General features: G+C 54.3%; 1 protein-coding gene across 7 annotated transcripts in view; it reads right to left on the bottom strand.

Annotated features, from left to right (window-relative positions):
- The window catches only part of BANP (BTG3 associated nuclear protein), a 118,975-nt gene that overhangs the window by 51,366 nt on the left and 49,043 nt on the right, over positions 1-18,566 (bottom strand). For 5 of the 7 annotated variants that reach the window (XM_047846127.1, XM_047846126.1, XM_047846125.1 and 2 more), the window contains 3 exons: positions 15,260-15,376; positions 13,425-13,600; positions 407-646 (listed from right to left, as the gene is read on the bottom strand). In XM_047846127.1, the coding sequence (XP_047702083.1) occupies positions 407-646; positions 13,425-13,600; positions 15,260-15,376 (533 nt within the window). The remainder of the gene's footprint in view (positions 1-406; positions 647-13,424; positions 13,601-15,259; positions 15,377-18,566) is intronic. The other 2 variants (XM_047846129.1, XM_047846130.1) reach the window with 1 other exon arrangement.

Here is an 18,566-nt window from a genome sequence, read left to right as displayed (position 1 = left end):
AGCCCATCAATAGCCCTCTTGGAAAGGGAAGAGGGAGACAGCACCCTGCTCACGCCAGAGGGAAGCCAGGGAAAGGCCGCGGTCAGCAGAGGATGGGGAAGGCTCTGCCTCTGCTCCTCTCCAGGCCTCGGAACGGCCTGAGGACCAGCGAGGCCAGGGTCTGAAAGGCCCGTGCACCCCCGGTCCTTCCCATGGGCAGGCACCGGCGATGTTCACTAAAGGAGACGCTCCATCCGGAAGTTCCTCTCCCAGCTCTGCGACTAGTGCCGAGGCCAGCATCCTCTCGAGCCAACAGTGTGGGTCCAGACTCGGCCCCGAGATGCTACCTTATACGACCCGCCCTCAGCCAGACCCTTCCCGCAACCAGGCACCAGCAGAGGTGAGCAGAGACAAAGGCCACACTTACACCGGATCCCGTAGATGGTGAGGGGGTCGAGCTGCTTCTTGCCGTGCTTGCCCTGGCCCGAGAGGTTGGACACGGCCTGCACCTCCCGGTGGAAGAGGTAGTCCAGCAGCGTCAGCGCCATCTTCTCGGCGGTGCGGCAGTTGGTGCTGATGTGGAGCATGTCGGACGGGATGATGGCACAGCGCACCCGCATCTCCGGGTTGTTCTCGTCGCCCAGCCAGGTGCCGTTGGGGTAGTCCTCTGGGAGAGACAGGACACAGTCTCACGTAAGCTCACGAGTCCAAAGCTCCCGTGCTCAACTCAAACGCACTCGAGAAGGATCCTCCCTGGGGGCTGTTGGCGAACTGCTCTCCCAACTTCCAGAGCACGGCCAAGAGCCCCGGGGCGACCCCCAAGGTCACAAAGGAGAGGTGTGGACACCTACAGCTGAGCAGAAACCAGTGCGTCGTTTCCCAAAGAGCCGCCGCGGTTTCCAGCGATCCATCTCGGAGACAAAATGTAACACTGCGACCCGTAAACACCCCACTGCCTTCCAGTTGGGCTTCCCTGGGGCCAGGCTGGCCCCACGACCTCAGTGAAAAGCACACAGAACGCAGAGTGCCGTGCACCGTCACTCGGTCTGCAGCCGGGGAGACGGGGCTGCCCACAGCCCTCGCGAGTCTGGTGGCAGAAGGCCCCGCAGCGCCGGCCGAGGTGCCGCCCAGACCCGACACCTGGGTCTCAGTGTCCGGAAGCGGGGACACCAAACGAGCTCTAGCCTCCAACCGATTCCCTCCACAACTGCCGCAGGGGAGCTTATTTTCGGCCTGCTGGCACCCGGAAGGACAGCAAGCAAGAGTGGTCCCGGGAGTGTTAGTGTCAGGGGTCGGGAGGGGGGCTCCCTCGGGTTCCAGCAGCAGGACAGCCACCTGGAGCCCACCGGCCTCTGGGGTGACAAGAACCCACGCACAGCCCTGGAAGTGCTCTGAGAAGAAGCGCGTGGAAGCCAGGCACGTCGCACGTAAGAAAACGGATCTGCTGCCCTGCACCGCGGGGGAGGCAGCCGGCCAGCTCGGGGGGACAAGGGGCTCCAGGGCTGCGCAGACCGGCCCGTACTCTCACTGTGGAGCCCTTCCGTGAGGGCTCGGGGCTCCCCCGTCCTGTTCTGTGGACCTCCCCCACCCCCACCCCTCTCCCTTCCCACCTTTGACCTCCCAGCAGTGAAGCTGGAAGTCTATCACTGGAGAGCACCTTCCCCTGACCTCCTATTCAGAGCACTGTGACCTTTTTCCTCTCCTTGTGGAAACTTCGTTCCCTGCCACACGTGCTTTCCTTAACCCTGAAAACTGCGCCATTCGTGATCTTAAAATCTCAAAAGTACCGTTTTACGTAACGAAAAGCCCCGAGTCTCGCTTGACTGCAGGAGCAGGGCACACAGGAGGGACGGGGTCTGGTGCCTCGGGAGCTGCAGGTCTCTGGGACCCGGGTAGTCAAGGGGCCGCGTGCGCTGCTGACACCTGCCCTCTGACTCCAGCAGACCCGACACCCTTGACCAGGTCTGGAGAGAGGCACCGCTCCACGTGGTGTCAAACGCTCTGGATTCGTTAGTTCTTCCAGGTCTCCCCACACCCAGGCTGGCTACCCCGGCGAGCCGCCCGGTCTCTCTGGCCACCTCGCCCGCGAGAGAGCTCCGCGAGGAAGGGCTCCAGGACCAGCAGACGACGGAGCTCCCGGCCTCTCGTGCAACCAACTCGTCTGTGCCTCTGCAAACTGAAAATCGTTATAACCCCCAGACTTGGGCTTTCTCAAGGGTGATGTGACATGCAAACGCCCAGAGCTCAGCGTTCGCGCGGGGGAGGGCCGGCCACCGCGATGGCGGGGAGACAGGCCCACGGCTCGGGGAGAGGGAAGGGGGCGGACAGTGGGGTGGCTAGTGCCCCTCCCGTCCGGAAGGGGAAACCTCGCCCCCGGCGGTGTGCCAGACGCAGATCAGATCCAGCTCCCCCCGGGACCGGGGAGGACACGGTGGGGCAGAGACCAGGCTCTCGGCCAGGCTGGCTTCCGAGCCAGACCCTTAGCAAGGGGCGTTGGCTTTGCTCAGGCACAGATTCCTTCCAGTCGTTGCAGGAGTGACCTAGACTGCGTGTGAAAGGGCGCCCTGACTGTCAAACTTCAACTCAAAGGAACCTCAACCTATGGCAGAAGGAAGCTCCGCTTATGATCAGAACTGCCGGGAAACCTGACGGCTTTCCAGACCAGCTCTTCTGACGCTGACACGGAAGCTAGCTGAGGTATGGGAGAGAGCCCCTGCACAAACAGGCCACCGTGGGACGGCAGGGGCGTTTACAGGGAGAGCCGCAACCTCCCTCTGGGAGCCTGGGACAGAAGAGGGACACCAGCTTTCTGACAAGCGGGCCGTAAGTCACGTCGCAGCCACGGTTATCGCTGCTTCAACATTTCTCACGAGCTTTATTTTGAAACGTCCCAATGTTTACATTCCGACCTCCCCGAAACAGAAAACGTCCCCATGAAGGGCAACCAGCCCGGCCCTGCTTTGCCAAAAGCCTGGAGCGGAGCAAGTAGAGAGCCCGTCTGTGACCCATGCCTCCACCCTGCCCCTTTGCAGGAGCCTCTCCCAGCTGAGCTCCTGAACCCGGAGGTGTGCACCAGCACCAGGCGAGGCTCGGCAACCCTGTCGAGATGCCCACGTCACCACCGGGGGCCGAGTGGCGGCCGGAGCACCACTTAGGGCGGCTGAGGCGAGGCTCCTGGCTTTAGCGAAGGGCAGAAAACAAATCACCGATCTTGGCCGCTGGAACGGAGAATAAGCAATGAGTAGCCAGCGTCATCTCTCAGAGACACCAGTGGTTTACGAGTGAGGGAGCAGAGCCATGGGCACATGCTCAGTAGATGCACGTTTGTGAGCATCACTCAGCTACTACCACACTCGGCCCGCGTACAGAAAGACAGGCTGGCACGTGATCTACACACAGACGGACGGGACTCGCGGGGCGGTCTCGAGGTCGTATCCGAGATGCCACGAAGGCTCGAACGTCTAGGGTATTTACATCTAAAAATCCCTACTGGGCAACTCCACGCCTGGCACGGGGTCTAATGGTCAGTATCGAAACCCCCAGTGAGCCCAGTTGCGATTACACCACAGAGTGGAAGGAATTCCCTCCCCCTGCGGCAGTCAGGTCAAGGCACAAGGCAAGTAGGGGAAGGAGGGAGGGAGAACAGAGATGGGGGAGTGACCCGAGGTTGCTGAGAACTGACAGGGGACACTGGGAGTGGACGGGACGACAGAAGGACCCCTTTGGCCACTGATGAGGTTACTCGCCAGCTCAAGAACACGTCTCAGTACAGGAACTACCGTGTTGAAACCTTTCGGGGCACCTTGGTGGCTCAGTCAGTTTAGCGTCGAACTTGCTTCCGGCTCAGGTCACACCTCACGGTTTGTGAGTTCAAGCCTGATATCGAGCCATGCGCTGACAGCGCAGAGCCTGCTTGGGATCCTCTCTCTCCCCCTCTCTCTGTTCCTTCCTGGCTCCTACGGACTTGCGTGCTGCTCTCTCTCTCTCTCAAAATGAGCTTAAAACAAAGAAACCTTCCGCGCTGCAAGCCCTTGCTGCTGACTTAACTGTGAATACCGTCAAACCCAAGGTGACTGACGTCTAATGACATCTTTGTTGGACCTGAGTGCTTGAACAGGAGGACCCCTGTGAGCCCACAGGGAAGGGTGGCAGCATCCTGAGCCATGAGGGGCACAGAGCCACGCCGCACCTGCCTCCCCGACCACCACAGACACCCCCCGTGGGCTGGCACAAGCAACGCTGCCCAAGATTGCTGCAGCCTTTCTCGGGAACAGGTAACGTGACTGTGCTGAGCAAGCACCCCATGTTTACACAATGTTGTCAGAGCAACGTAAACGCTGGACAAGGGCTCAGGGCTGTCTTCCCAACAGTCACCCACATCTCGTCGGGCTGATACCAAGACCGCGTGCCTGGGACGCGCAGGACGTGACTCAGTCAAGGACGAGCAGCTCAGGTCTCTGCAAATACCCCCTGAACCGCAGCACGCACTCCAGCCCTGAGAACCAGCTTCCTTCCAGGCTGCCCTGCACACCCAGCCTGCCCCTCGGTCCCCACCTCAGGGGAGTGTCTTCCTCCACCAGAGCCGTGCCATCTACGCCGCGAGGCCTCCCACCGGCGCCACGGCCCCACGAATCAGAAGCCCCTTAGCACGGGGCCTCCGACACCTGCCCGCCTGTGCCAAGAGCACCTCACCTCGTCCAAACCCTGTACTCTGGCCCTGGCGCTGAAACAGTGTCATGCAAAAGACGATTCTTCCAAACGGCACCCAACTGGACAGCCTCGTGGTTCCAGAACAACGAAGAAAAACACCAACAAACCGACACTGTGACAAACGTGTAAATCAAGCATTTTCAAAAAGATTCCAACTCTCCGAAGGCAAGACGTGATGCTAAATGAGCGAACAAAGTTACACGTCAAAGCTAAGCCTCATCTTTTTCACGTCAGACATGATTAATCGTAAGACTAATTCATCAGCAATGAGTCTGTCCTCAGCAACTGGCCTCTGCTAAGAGCGCCACAGAAGACAACACTGAAGGGCACGTCCTCAGCCGAGGACGCCAACGCCACCAGGAGAATCGTGACGCTGGGACAACGGCCAGGGTGGACGCGGGGGGCGGGCGGTCTCCTCACCAGGCCCTCACAGGAAGTTGGCTTCCGTTCTAGCAAGGGCTCCCCACTCCCTGTTGACACCTATCAGCAAAAACACCTGTCCTCCGTGCCAAGCACATGGGCTTCTGGAAATGCCACCAGAATACTCTGGAGGATGAAAGATGTCAGTTTAAATTCCTCTAGAAAACAGTTTTGAGGGTCCTCAAAAAATTAAAAAGAGAACTGCCCTACGACCTAGCAATTGTACGACTAGGTATTTATTCAAGGGATAGAGGTGTGCTGATTCGAAGGGGCACATGCACCCCAATGTTTACAGCAGCACTATCGACAACAGCCAAAGTATGGAAAGAGCCCAAATGTCCATCGGCGGATGAATGGGTAAAGAAGATGCGGTTTACATATACGATGGAGTATTACCTGGCAATCGAAAAGAAGGAAATCTTGCCATTTGCAACTATGTGGATGGAACTGGAGGGTATCATGCTAAGTGAAATTAGTCAAAGACAAATATCACAGGACTTCATTCATATGAGGACTTTAAGAGACAAAAACAAGATGAACATAAGGGAAGGCAAGCAAAAACAATATAAAAACAGGGAGGGGGACAAACCATAAGATACTTAAATACAGAGAAGAAACAGAAGGTTGCTGGAGGGGCTGTGGGAGGGGGGATGGGCTAAATGGGGGAGGGGCATTAAGGACTTGGGAGAAGCACTAGGTGTTACACATAGGGGATGATCGCCGGAATCTACTGCCGAAATCACTGTTGCACCATATGCTAACCGACCTGGATGTAAATTTAAAAAGTAATTAAAGAAATAAAAAAAACATAAAAAAATTAAAGATACATACCAAGAATATTATTAAGGTTTAGCATTCAAAAAAAATCCTATAGTATTATTTCAAGAAATGATGCTTCCCCCCCCAAAAGTAAATTATTCTAAAAAATGAGTTTCCCTTACCCCCCACCCTCCTATCACTCCTGAAAATAACAGTTTAAATTTCTTGCATAACACAGGAAATTATCCGGAAATTTTATTCCAATCAAACGTCTCAAAAATTCTTAGAAGGCATTTTACGACCTATTTACAAACTATTCATCCCTAACTTCACCAGGCACTCTGTGAGCCCCAGGCACGTGGTCTCTAGAGCAAGAAGTCAAGCCCAGTGGACAAGAACTACAGCCCAAGTCACGCTGCCCAACACAGAAATGACAAATCACTGCCACGGAAGCAGGGGACCCACCCCAGTGGGAGAAAGGACTCCCGGGCTCCACCGTCACCATCTGTGGTCGTCGGGGCGTTGGGCAGCACCTCCAGGACCCCCGGCAAGAAGAGAGGACACCGGAGACGCTCCGGCCCCCCGCCTCCACAGGGTCATACGGGCCGACCAGCTGGTTTAGTTTCGCCCCCTCTTGGAAACACTCAGCCCTAACCCACTTCCAATGCGGGAGCGAGAACCCGGTCTGGACTCCAGCTTCTCGCCAGGACAATGAATCAGCTCCTCAAATGGAAAACAAGATGAAACATCCTTTCACATAAATATCTAAGAAATTTACCTTTTAACGATCCATAGAGAACTTAGTTTACCAAAACAGCTTGGTCAGTTTGGGCATCGGTAACAATAGAAAGGTTCTGCTGGCTTTATTTAAAAACTAGCAGATTATGAGAAAAAGAAACTTGCCTTCTATTCCAATCATTTAAATGCTCAATGCAATTAGCTGGCACTTCTGCAAAGTCTAACGTAATGAAAAACTGAGCAGTAACTTGAATTTTCTTGCCATTAAAACACTTGAGTACAAATATTTGTTCTGAGGTCTACTTGAGCCCCAGGAAGGCGAACAGAAGAAAGCACCAAGCCGCGAGCGGCTGCCACATTCTCACGATAGTACAGGTTCAACGGAGAGAAAAGGGCCACCTGGCGTCATGCTCCCTCTCAATACTTGCTGGCACACGTGTGCACAGACGCGCCCGACCACCACGCGCACTCCCTTCCAGTGACGGCAGTGAGCCTGGCCAAACTCACTGCGTGCCCAGGGCCCAGGCCTGAACACGCTCTCTCCCCGAATGGCACCGACCCAGCACTCACGCGAGCCGGGACTTCACGCGGCCAACTGCAGCTCGGGCGCTCTCTGCTCAGGGCGTCGCCACAAACATCTGTGTGTGACCGCAAAGCGGCAGGGGCGGGGAAAGTCGTTACCAGCCACTCCAAACGCCGTCTCGCTCCAACCAACCCTGACTCACCACTCACCTGTTTCCAAAGACAACGTGGTTGTGCCCGTCCTGCCTGCCAGCCACGAAAAACGTCTCAGTCATGGAGTCCCGTGTGTCTGCAGCACCATGGAGAGAAGGGCAAGGGAGCGGGTGCCCGCCTGCTGTGAACGTGCTGCTGGGGCACGCTTGTGGGTCCCGGTGATGCTCCCAGAGGCCCGACACCCTCGGGGAGGGCTGCCCAGAGCCGCGGGCATCTGTTGGCCGTGACTGAGACGCCACGTAATTGCTTCTCTGTCATCGTGAGAAGTGACGCTACCCCGAGGACAGTGAACAAACAAAAGAAGGCAACACTCCGTGACTCAGTAGGGGCCCCAGGGTTTCTCAGAGACACGGGACACGGTCACAGCAAACCTCACATCAACTTTGTTCAAAGTCAGCCTCCACCGTCTCCGGGCAAGACTTCAGGGAACAGACTGCTAGTCGTGACTGGTGTCAGGCTGTATTTTCCGTCTCGACCAAAAAGTAACTTTCATCTGGCTTCTGTTAAGGCCTGCAAATTTAATGAATTTCAAAAGCAACGTACTGCGTACAACAGAAGACACGGCTCCAAACAGGAATGGCACCACAGGGCGAGTCCCTCAGAGGCTCCAGGAGCCCGGCGCTCACACGTCTCCTGTGGCCCTCACTGCCCAGCACACCCGACTCGCCGCGTCCCCGTCCTGAGCCAGACACTTCCCGGAGCAAACATCATCAGCCTCTGGAGTGAGGACAAGCCCAGTAAGGTCTGCTGCTTTTAAAACTGACCGATGGCGTGCGGCTTTCTCCACGCTGCCGCGTGGAGCAGGGGCGGCGAGGACAGGGTGGCCCGGCCCGCAGGCTCTGGCCATGCTCATCGAGAGCAGCCCCGGGCATGAGCCGACCGAGGCTTTCCAAGACGTGCCCGGCCGGGCCGGCCTCCCAGCACTGAGTCACTCACGATACAACTTGGCACCGACTTCTAAATCCTTGAAATTCAGGTGCTTACGCTCCGACTGTGCCTCTTATTCACATGCGTCACCCTCAAAGAGCGCTGAGGACACTCTGACCTCCGACCGACCCATGAGAACGGACGACCCGCCTGCCATTCTGGCATCAGACACAGGTGACTTTGCACCCGAACAACCGTGCTCATTTGGGAGCGATGTGACGTCTGTGAGCTACAAACAGATTGATAATTGGGGGTTTTCAAAGAGGCAACTCAAGAGGACTGAGGTACACACAGGATACTACGGAAAAGGGACAAAACCAACAGTCTCTGGCACCGGAGCCACTGTGAGCGCATCGCACAGAAACCACACGAGCACACCGCCGACCGGACGGCAAGGCTGCCGGCTCGGGCCAGGTTGCCCCACTCAGCACGAGTCGTCACGAGCTCGCCCGTGACCACCACGGCGGAGACCAAGGACGCCTCGGTCCTTTGCCCCCGAAGAGTGGGAACCACCGGGCACAGACGCGGTGTCTCCAGGAGGCGTCACGCGCTGCCCGTTCTGGAACGCGGGGCGAGGTGCTGCAACGGCCTCCCGGCGCGGCCCGTCCGCCACGGTCTGCCGCGCCCGAGGACGCACCGGCATCCTTAACGCCGGTCGGTCCTCGTTAACCTCGCCGGGATCGGTCGCCAACCTGTCTGTGATCCCGCTCTTGTGGGAGCCCACTTACGACGGCCGATATGCTGGCTTTTAGTGTTATGACCTCGTGAAGAATTTGTTTCAAAAAAGTTTCTGTAAAATAAATTATGTAAATAGATCCTCGAGAAACGTTCCCGGCTACACTTCCTTCTTCACACACGCAGGCTGATGTTCTGTGAACACGGCAATCCGCACCCGTCGTATTTCACGGCCCCTGGAGCTGTCCCCTTCCTGGCGCCGTGACTGACGACCTTTCCCAAATGAACTGCTCCCGCCAGATGTTACCCTGCTGCCCCCCATCGAGTACATCCCAGAGATTTACCACATAAGTCATGTTACTGACCGGGCTTTGGAACATTCATGAGGCCAATTTCCAACAATAATCCAATTATAACTCAAGTACCATCCCTCCCCATTAAAGCTGAGTACCCAACATCTTATGAGAAGAATTACTCAAGTTTCTTAAGAATTCTCAAGTGCAAAGACAGCAAGAATTTAGACTCTATTAAGCAATCACTAAATCTGGGGCGCCTGGGTGGCTCAGTCAGTTCCACATTCCACTTCGGCTCAGGTCATGATCTCACGGCTTGTGAGTTCGAGACCCGCGACGGGCTCTGTGCCGACAGCTCGGAGCCTGGAGCCTGGAGCCTGCTTCGGATTCCGTGTCTCCCTCTCTCTCTGCCCCTCCCCCACTCACGCTGCATCTCTCTCTCTCTCAAAAAATAAATAAACATTAAAAATTAAAAAAAAAATCACTAAGTCTCTTCGTTGATTTTAACACATTCCATTGTTGGTCCTATTTTAGCTGCTTTGTTTCTGACTCGGCCAGCTTAACCTCTGAATGATGATACCCCGATGCTGAACTATGACCGCAATGCCGAGAGAAGAGAGGAACCGGAACCAGAGTAAGTTTACTGCCCACTGCCCTCAACAGTTAGCACTCCTCTGATAATGAGGAAATCTGTGCCGTGACAGACAAAATAGCCTACACAAAAACCCGGGGACAAAATGCTACGATACCTCGCAGTAAATAATCAGACTCCAAATGTGATATAAAACGACACGTCAACTCGGGCAAACATTCTGGAATTCTTAAGAAATAAACCATTTTGAAACCTGTGGTTTCTAAAACCGCAAGCACTTAAATGCTTTTCTACGAAGGTAAGAACGGTCTGCGTACTTGCAGCTCTGGGCTGTCAGCAGGAATTAAATGACCCCACGAAAGCCGAGCTCAAGGCCCTTCAGAGCTCTGCGTGTGAACGGTGCTTCTCTAACACAACTAGCTGCCTGACGCTCTCTCCAGCTCAGCGAGGGGTTCTAGTCGTGGGGAGCGCGTGGCAGGCAAAGCGCTCACCCACCTCTCCGCGCACCCATCCGCCTCACAGACGTGTTTCACGGAACACGCCACTATCGGTCGATAGTAACTCTGATACGAGATGTTAGCGGAGTAGCTTCTTCCTCCACAGTTACGTCCGAGGCACCCACTTAAAGAGGACTCCGTCCGCCTCCGTGTCCTCCCACACAGACCACGGTGCCACGAGGGCGGCGCGGCCCGGCCTCCACACAGCAGGCAAAGTGCCGGCGGGGACCATCCGAAGGAGTGTCAGCACAACAAACGTGTCACCGCACGTTTTCTCCTAGTGCAACGGTCAGGCAGAATGCTCCTGAATTATGACCTCTTCTTTGATATAAGGTAAAATTCAGAATCAGTCAACTCTGTCTCGTCTGCCCATTCCTAACAACAGGTACCGTCCAAGAGTCATATCTGATGGAAACAATCTGCTAGAGGGTAACGCTTTCGACAAATGCATCAGCTCATAAACAACTCAGACTCAGATCAAAAGAAAATCTGTGTTTTTCTCCCCCGCAGACATTTATAAGCTGGAAATTTGACCCCTTTTTCTATGTTCATTTGTGTCACTCTGTGGTTTCTCCAAGTGAAATATATCTCACATTAATCACATCACAGTAACAACACATAAAAAGATGAAATATGTTGTATCTACGACAACCGCAGAAACTCCTGGCGTTATCGAGTGTTACGCACCTCAGGTGACACACTTTAGACCGAACAAACACCGGGCCTTAAGTGGCTGGTCAGACCTGTGTGTGTGCCCGCCCAGGACCCACCCGGACAGAGAGAACAATCAGGCTTCTCTGCGACTGCTGCGAACACCATCTCCTCCACGGATATTTAATGCCCGTTCGCCGACACTGGCGACACCCCTCTCTTTCTTAAATTTAATGTGTAAAAAATTGACCCAGTGATTCCACTGCCGGGTGCTACCCAAGAGAAACAAAACCACACGTTCTCCCAAACAGCTGTTCACGAACGTTCCGAACAGTTAAAAAGCGGAAGCACCCCAAGTGTCCGTCGACAGATGAGCAGATGAACAAAATGTGGTCCATTCACACGACGGAGAAGGACCTAGCCACAGAAGGATCGGAGCAGCGATATTCGCCACACCGTGGACGGCACTGCATGGCCCACGTGTGCCAAGTGCCTGCAGCACGTAATTCCAAAGACAGGAAGTGGACGGTGGCTGCCAGGGCTGCTTTCCAGGGTGACAGAGATGTCCCGGCATTAGACGGGGGGCTGGGTGTACAACTATGTGAATGTACTTTAAAAACCCACTGAATTGTATGCTTTAAGATGGTAAACTTTAGGGCACCTGCGAGGCTCAGACAGCTTAGCATCCAACTCTTGATCTCAGCTCAAGTCATGATCTCACAGTTTGTGAGTTCAAGCCCCATGTCGGGCTCTGGGCTGACAGCTCAGAGCCTGCTTGGGATTCTCTCTCTCCCTCTCTCTCTACTCTCCCCTGCCCATGCTCCGTCTCTCTCTCTCTCTCTCTCTCTCTCTCTCTCAGAATAAATAAGTAAATGTAATAAATAAATAAATAGGCCAAATCTATGGTAATTAAATTAGATGTTTTTTAATTTAAAAAAAAAAGTTTTTTTAATGTTTGTTTTTGAAAAAGAAAGAAACAGAGTACAAGCAGGGGAGGAGCAGAGAGAGAGGGAGACACAGACTCCGAAGCAGACTCCAGGCTCCAAGCTGTCAGCACAGAGCTCGATACAGGGCTTGAACCCACAAACCCTGAGATCACGACCTAAGCCGAAGTCAGACGCTTAACAGACTGAGCCCCCCAGGCGCCCCTGATCTCGGTTTTTTTAAAAGGCGGTCACTAAACTCTGTTTCTCTCCCTGCTCCTGCTCTGCTGTCCTGATCCTTGCTATTTATGTCAGAAGTGAGCAAGACTTTGAGAAAAACACTGTTTTCAATGTTTCAGATACGGTAACTGGTCTCACAGAAACATCCTGGCTCAGTAAATCTACATCATCGTTTTAGGAAAGCTACGTTGCATTTTTAGTCAAAATCAACAACTCAGACGTAAAGCAAAAAACCGCACAAGTTTACCAGTGAATAAAGCACAGGCTTTACAGGTCGGGAACACTGCACTAACACGCCTGCACTCCCCCTCCTCCCCGTGCTGTGGGAGGCCATGTGGGCGGCCCACGTTGGCCCACGTTAGCCTGCAGAGGCAGGACAGAGGCACCAGGTGGCTACGGAGACTGTGGCAGGAGAAGTAGGGGGACAGGACGCGGTGTGGGCGAAACGGGCTCCGGTCCGGGCGCCCGCCAAGCAGCTCCCTCTGCCTCTCGCGGGAGGTGGCACAGTCCCCTCTGGGCACCTACGTCTGGCCCCCATCAGAGACGTGGAGAGACCTCTGTTCAAAGGCAATGATCAGCTCCTGGTTCTAGAAGCACAGCAGTGTGTCCGTCACCAGAAAGCCTTCAGAAACCGCCTGAACGTGCGTAGAATTTCCACTGTCTCCTACCACGTTTTACAAATAGCAAACACATACAGATGTCCCTCAACTCAGGATGGGGTCATGTCCCAAAGTACCTATCGCGGGTTTGGAAACATTCAAAGTCAAAAATGTACTTAACGCCCCTAACCTACCAAACATTGTGCCCCAGCCCGGCCCAGCTTCACTGTGCTCACAGCGCTCACGGCAGCCTGTCGCTGGGCGGAGTCATCTCGCACAGATCGCGACGCGTGAAACCGCTCACGGAAGGCACGCAGCCACCGCACCAACACCGCTGAAGCTGACGGAATGGCAGTGTGGGTGCAGTGCGTCTGTCGGGGCTCCGGCCATCGACCTCACGATCGCGGTGCCCCACGCCAGGAGGGAGGATCGGACCGCACGTCGGTGGCCTGGGAAAAGATCCAAACTCATAACCCAAAGCACAATGGCTACTGCACATGGACCGCGTGTGCACCACCGTAAAGTCGGAAAACCATCAAGCTGGACTATTGTGTTAAGTAAGGTAGGGACCGTACGACTTTCCTGAAAAGCAAAAAACACACAGAACAGAACAGAACAGAACAGAACAGAACAGAACGCTGTACCTACTGCCATTCAGGCAAAGGAAAGAAGCTTTGCAGGCGCACCTTCCGAGTTCAGGGTGATGAGGGTGACGTTGTTCCCAATGTTCTGACTTCCCGACTGTCCACAGTTGGAGACGGAGTCGCTGGCCTCGGACCCGCTCTCCCCGTCCTCGTTGTGGCTGTCATCCTGACCCGGCACCTTCACCACAATGGTGTTCTGCCGTCTCCCGGGCACCGCGCTGAGCGGGAAACAAAAACACCAGCCGATGTTGTGAGAGCAGCACAAGCAACGAGCAGAGACTAGCGCTGAAGCCGCCGCGTGCCTCTTTCCTCCACTCATCAGAGAACCTAACTGCACGAGGCGGCAGCTCGCGAGTCTTCCCACACCGCTCTCTCTACTCGGGGGAACAGCGACCGAATCGCACGAAATGGTCTGGGGTTGCAAGAAACTGTGTGAAACGTACAAGTCGACAAACGTGTTCGTGTCGCAGAAGAAGTAAAACCACAACCCGCGGTGACTCAAGGCCTAGAAGGCGGCTCTCTGATCGTGGAGGGGCTCCCACAAAATGCCGGCACTTGAGTGAGAGCGACTGTTAGGGCTGTGTCATGGGAAAGACTCATCGGAGAGCAAGTGTGCCTGGAGACTTCCATTGACCCAATCCACTCCACGCTGGTAGGCCTTCTAGAAGGGACTCAGCCTTTGTTAACAAAGTCAACACTCCTAACTATTCTCACCAACAAAAACCACTGAAGCGGGTCTGAAAAGCCAGTCGAGACTCTCCCAGAGGATGTTCTCACCACTAAAGGGGTCCTGCTACGGAGCAGTAAGAAACTGCCAGAAAAACAGGGCACAAGCCGCCAGCTCCAAAAAAGGCTCAAAACATACGTGTTTATTACCTGGAGACAAGCTACTTGCCTCTACCGCGACCCTCTCCACATCCCTTCGTGGGGACCGCTAAGCACCGAGAAGGGGGACGAAGCCCAAGGTCCCCGTTCACGAAGACAAAAACGTGCTTCCGACCGTGGTCGTGCCTCAGGCTGGGGCTCCAGCTTCTGAACTTGACCCCGCAGCAGCCTGCCCAAGCTCACCTCCTGACCCCGCCTCCCAGATCCCCAGATCTCCTCAGCCTGAGCGTCAACAACTCTTCTCCCGCCACCCGACACGGCAGGCCCGCGGCACAGCCAGGCCCTGGGAGCCTGGGCTCGGACAATAAAGACAACGGGACAGAGCTGGGGCAGGAACGATCTGCGGAGGGCACTGAGAGAAAAAGGCAAACAGAACGCTGTGAACACGCTGATGGAAACAATAAGCAAAACCACCGTCTCGGGGCAGGTCGCCAGGAAAAGCGGAGCCCAGACTGCCGGGCAGGGCCGTCCACAGCACGCTTCCCCGTCACGCGATGCCTCTTACGCACCCTCATTTCTGACCAAGGTTACAGTTCCAGTGTCTCAAGAGAAAAAGGTGGGAGAAGAAAATCATCACCTCGAAATGCCTTCATCGCTTAGCAAACTCAATAGAAGGTGTCTGTTGACCTGACACGCTGCTGTACAGACAGACAGACAGACAGACACACGTGAGGAAGTGGTGGTCGAGGGAGGAGGGCACAAGCTCCACCGGCTGCTGTGGAAACACAGAGCCATCTCCCCACTGGGCACGTGAGCACTGGACACAGAAGTTCCCGGTGCGTCCCCCCTTAACACGTCCCCTTCTCCAGCTGGCACACCAGGACCTGGGCCTGCACGCAGCACGGCCCTTGCCCACCACAAACAACTGTGGGCCGCGCCCGCTGGGCTCGACCGACCAGCTGTGCCCGGCTCAGGACGTGGAGTGGCTCTCGAGGGGACTCATCGCGGTGGCAGTGGCAGTGAGAGGTGGGGTTGGTGTGGTGGCTACTGACTTGCTAACGGTACTTTCCAGGGGGTCCGGTGCCCTGTTGCCCAAGGGTTCTTCCATCTTGGCTACAATGGCGCTCTGCCGATCACTGTTGAGTATTACTGTAGTCTGGGGGACGGCGCTAGGGAACAAAAGAATCACAAAGAAAAAGAAGACCTTAAAACAACAACATTCATTGTCAGAATACACAAGAGTAATTCAATACACTCAGCATCCAATGACCTGCGCTACGGGAGGGAGGGGGCCCCACACAGAGGTCACATTTGAAGTGATTTACTGTCTACACCGGGCATAGGATAGACCAGAGGTGAACTGTTTTGTCGAGAGCTTACCACCCCTCGCTGCTAGTATGCTTAGTTGAGTTGAGATCAGAGTATTTACACCAAAGGCCACAGGTGACAGTGAGGCTCCTGAAGTAGCATGTCTGCGTGAAACTCAGCTGGTATTTTCACTCGTCCCATCCCAAGGAATGCCTGCACGGCAGCCTAGGCTTTCAGAACCACACGTATCGACACCATTCCAAAATGTTAGCCCCGGAAGGACAGGGGCAAACACGACAGAAGGACTGTGGGCAAAAACACCTGACATTTATCACCTCCAGCTTCTACTAGGGGAGTGTGTGGACCACACACAGGGCTTTGCTTTGAAGGAAAGCGATGGCACGAAAGAGCGGAGCCCCTATGAGGGGACCTTCCTCGAGGTGGCGCTGTGAGTTTAAGCAGCAGCCAGCAGCTCATCCCACCAAGGTTCTCCAGGAGACTGCTCGGTCATTCATCTTCTGGCCACAGGAAGTGCGAGCACGCTCTCAGGAGGCTGCAGGGCCAGAGAGCACCGGAAATGCACGGCAAGGCCACCTGAGCACGGGTCGTTCTTAAATTCCACGACTCCGGGACAACCACTGCTCTCACGTGAGAAAACCTCACGTAACCAAAAGCACGTAAGAAAACGTAGCCCTGTGTCAGAGCGACACGGCTGTTAAACGCCCCCTCCCAAAATCAGGGTCACAAATGGCACCATCTCATGTCCGAGTAAATCGCAGGACCGTGAGGTGTTTTCTAAAATAAAAGCATAATCAATTGCATTTCATTCAAAACTTTGTATTTTCAGCGATTCTGTTTGTTCTCTGGTGACACCTAAAGTAACCCACCAAATCCTCACAACCTGTCCACAGGCAGGCCTCACAAGTGACATAGGTGACCTTCGACTTGGAACTGTGGCCACCCACAGGCTTTGAAGATTTCAGCTTCCCTCTTTCAAAACAGGACATGAATGGTTTGTATGCACTGGGTATTCTCCTGAAGTATGTCCCGTGGGGCACTGCTCCCTGGCTCCCTCCACCCCAGGATCCCACATGCATGCACCTGTCTCCTCTCCACTCCTCCCTGAGCAACTAACCAGGATGACCCTGCGGGGTGACAACAGTTCCCTAATGAGAATTCACAATGGACAGGAGCACAGTAGAGGTCTCAGAAGTCCTGGAGAAAAAAGATTAAAATTTATTCATGGCACCAGCTGGCAAATTGTTTGAGTAATGTACCTTTTCTCCTTAACGATTCTTGTTAAGATCAAGGAAACGATGTTCTGAAGCAACCAGCTTCAATGTGAAGAGGCACCCTAGATGTACCCCAAGACTTTCGGGGGGTTCCCGGGTGTGGGCAGCTCTCACGATGCAACGTCCCAGTCCTCACCTTGCACAACGTACTATTTTCCAAAAACGTTTCCCTTGAGAGAGCACCCTCGTCAATGTGTCTGCTCCCTTTCACAAAGCCCCTTTCCCACCCTGAAACAAAAGGACGTGAATGTGGGATGCGGGGACCCCAGGAGGGAACACGAGGCCACTCTGAGACACCAGGCGGGGCGTGAAGAGTCTACGCCTCCGCTGACCGACCAAGCACCGCTGGGTGAGTTACTGGGTTACCATTCCTTGTTCTCAATGAAACTGACGGAGGACCAAGGGACCTTTTCAGCTCACAGATGATCAGACGTAGTTCTTGACGACAGTGTACAAACACCTTAACGACCTGAGGAGCTGAGAGGCGCCTCTGCCCTCACGGGAACCAAGTTTGTCAGCACTCAAAACTTTAAAAACTACCAAGGGAAGCAGGACCAAGGCCGAACCCTGTCTCACCTTGAGTGATAAGTCATTATCATCCGTGGATTCAAGAATTAACTGAATCTAAAGCCCCATCCATCTCAAAAACACACTCATGACACCGAATTATTAAAAATCAGTCACACAAGTAACACACGTAAGCTGTTCTGTTCGGCTACGCACTAGTGACTGTAATGAGAACTCAGCCAAAAGAGCTGAGCCCTGTGGCTACGGGAAACACAGGTCCCAGCTGCAATTTCTATCCACGTGTCCGCTGCAAAGGAGGACTACGTCAGCCTGGTGGAAGAGGTAAACGGCAGGGCGGGGCACAGGACGGGAACGAACTTCCAAAAAGCAAAAGGAATAGGGTGAAATCCAACTGTGGAAAGCTTATTCATGGGATGCTTTTAAACGGGTAATAGTATTCATACCATAATGGAAACGTTTAAGAAAACAATGAACGCATTCTGTTTTTAAATATCAAGGTCACAATATGCCAGAAATTATACCCTTTCAACTCACGCAATGTACTTGTATCGACCTCAAATTGTGTAAGAAGAATATTTCATTTTTCAAAAATCAAGGAACATCCATATCACACGAGTAAGAATGCAGTAGTCATCTGAGGGCTGATTATAGGAAAACTGCCACAAGAGTGCAAATGTCTCGCCTGGGCTGAGTTACAGTCCCCACTTATCCGATCGGATACTGGCGTGCGTCTGCTGTGGAGCAACTCTGCAGATGGATTACGAGTCCCAAGCGGCTGCCGTTGAATTACCCACACGGGAGACTACCCTGGATGGACCTGGCCTGATCAGGAGAGCCCTTCCAAAGGAGGTTTAGGCGTTCTGTCCCTGGTGTTGGAGACGCCGGACAGTTCTTGCCAGCTGATCCCGACCTCCCCTTCCTGCCTACCTGCCCTAGACTTCAAGCGTGCTTGGCCACCGCCACAACCGTAAGCCAACTCCATATAACAAATCGTCTACAGGGTGTGCTGGTGCACTGTGTGTGTGTGTGTGTGTGTGTGTGTGAGATCTCTCTCTCTCTCTCTCTCTCTCACACACACATACACACACACACACACACACACACACACACACGGGTGCGAACGTATCCCCTACAGGTTCTGCTGTGAAATAACTATAGAAGTAAAAGAAGTACCACATCAAGTCCTAGGTCCCCGGTGGCGACATCCCATAAAGCCTGCAGTACAGCATCA

Source organism: Prionailurus viverrinus, unplaced genomic scaffold, assembly GCF_022837055.1.
Source record: "Prionailurus viverrinus isolate Anna unplaced genomic scaffold, UM_Priviv_1.0 scaffold_38, whole genome shotgun sequence".
NCBI classification, from domain to species: domain Eukaryota; kingdom Metazoa; phylum Chordata; class Mammalia; order Carnivora; family Felidae; genus Prionailurus; species Prionailurus viverrinus.
The sequence above is the reverse complement of the archived record's forward strand: the minus strand, read 5'-3'. Positions and strand labels throughout refer to the sequence as shown.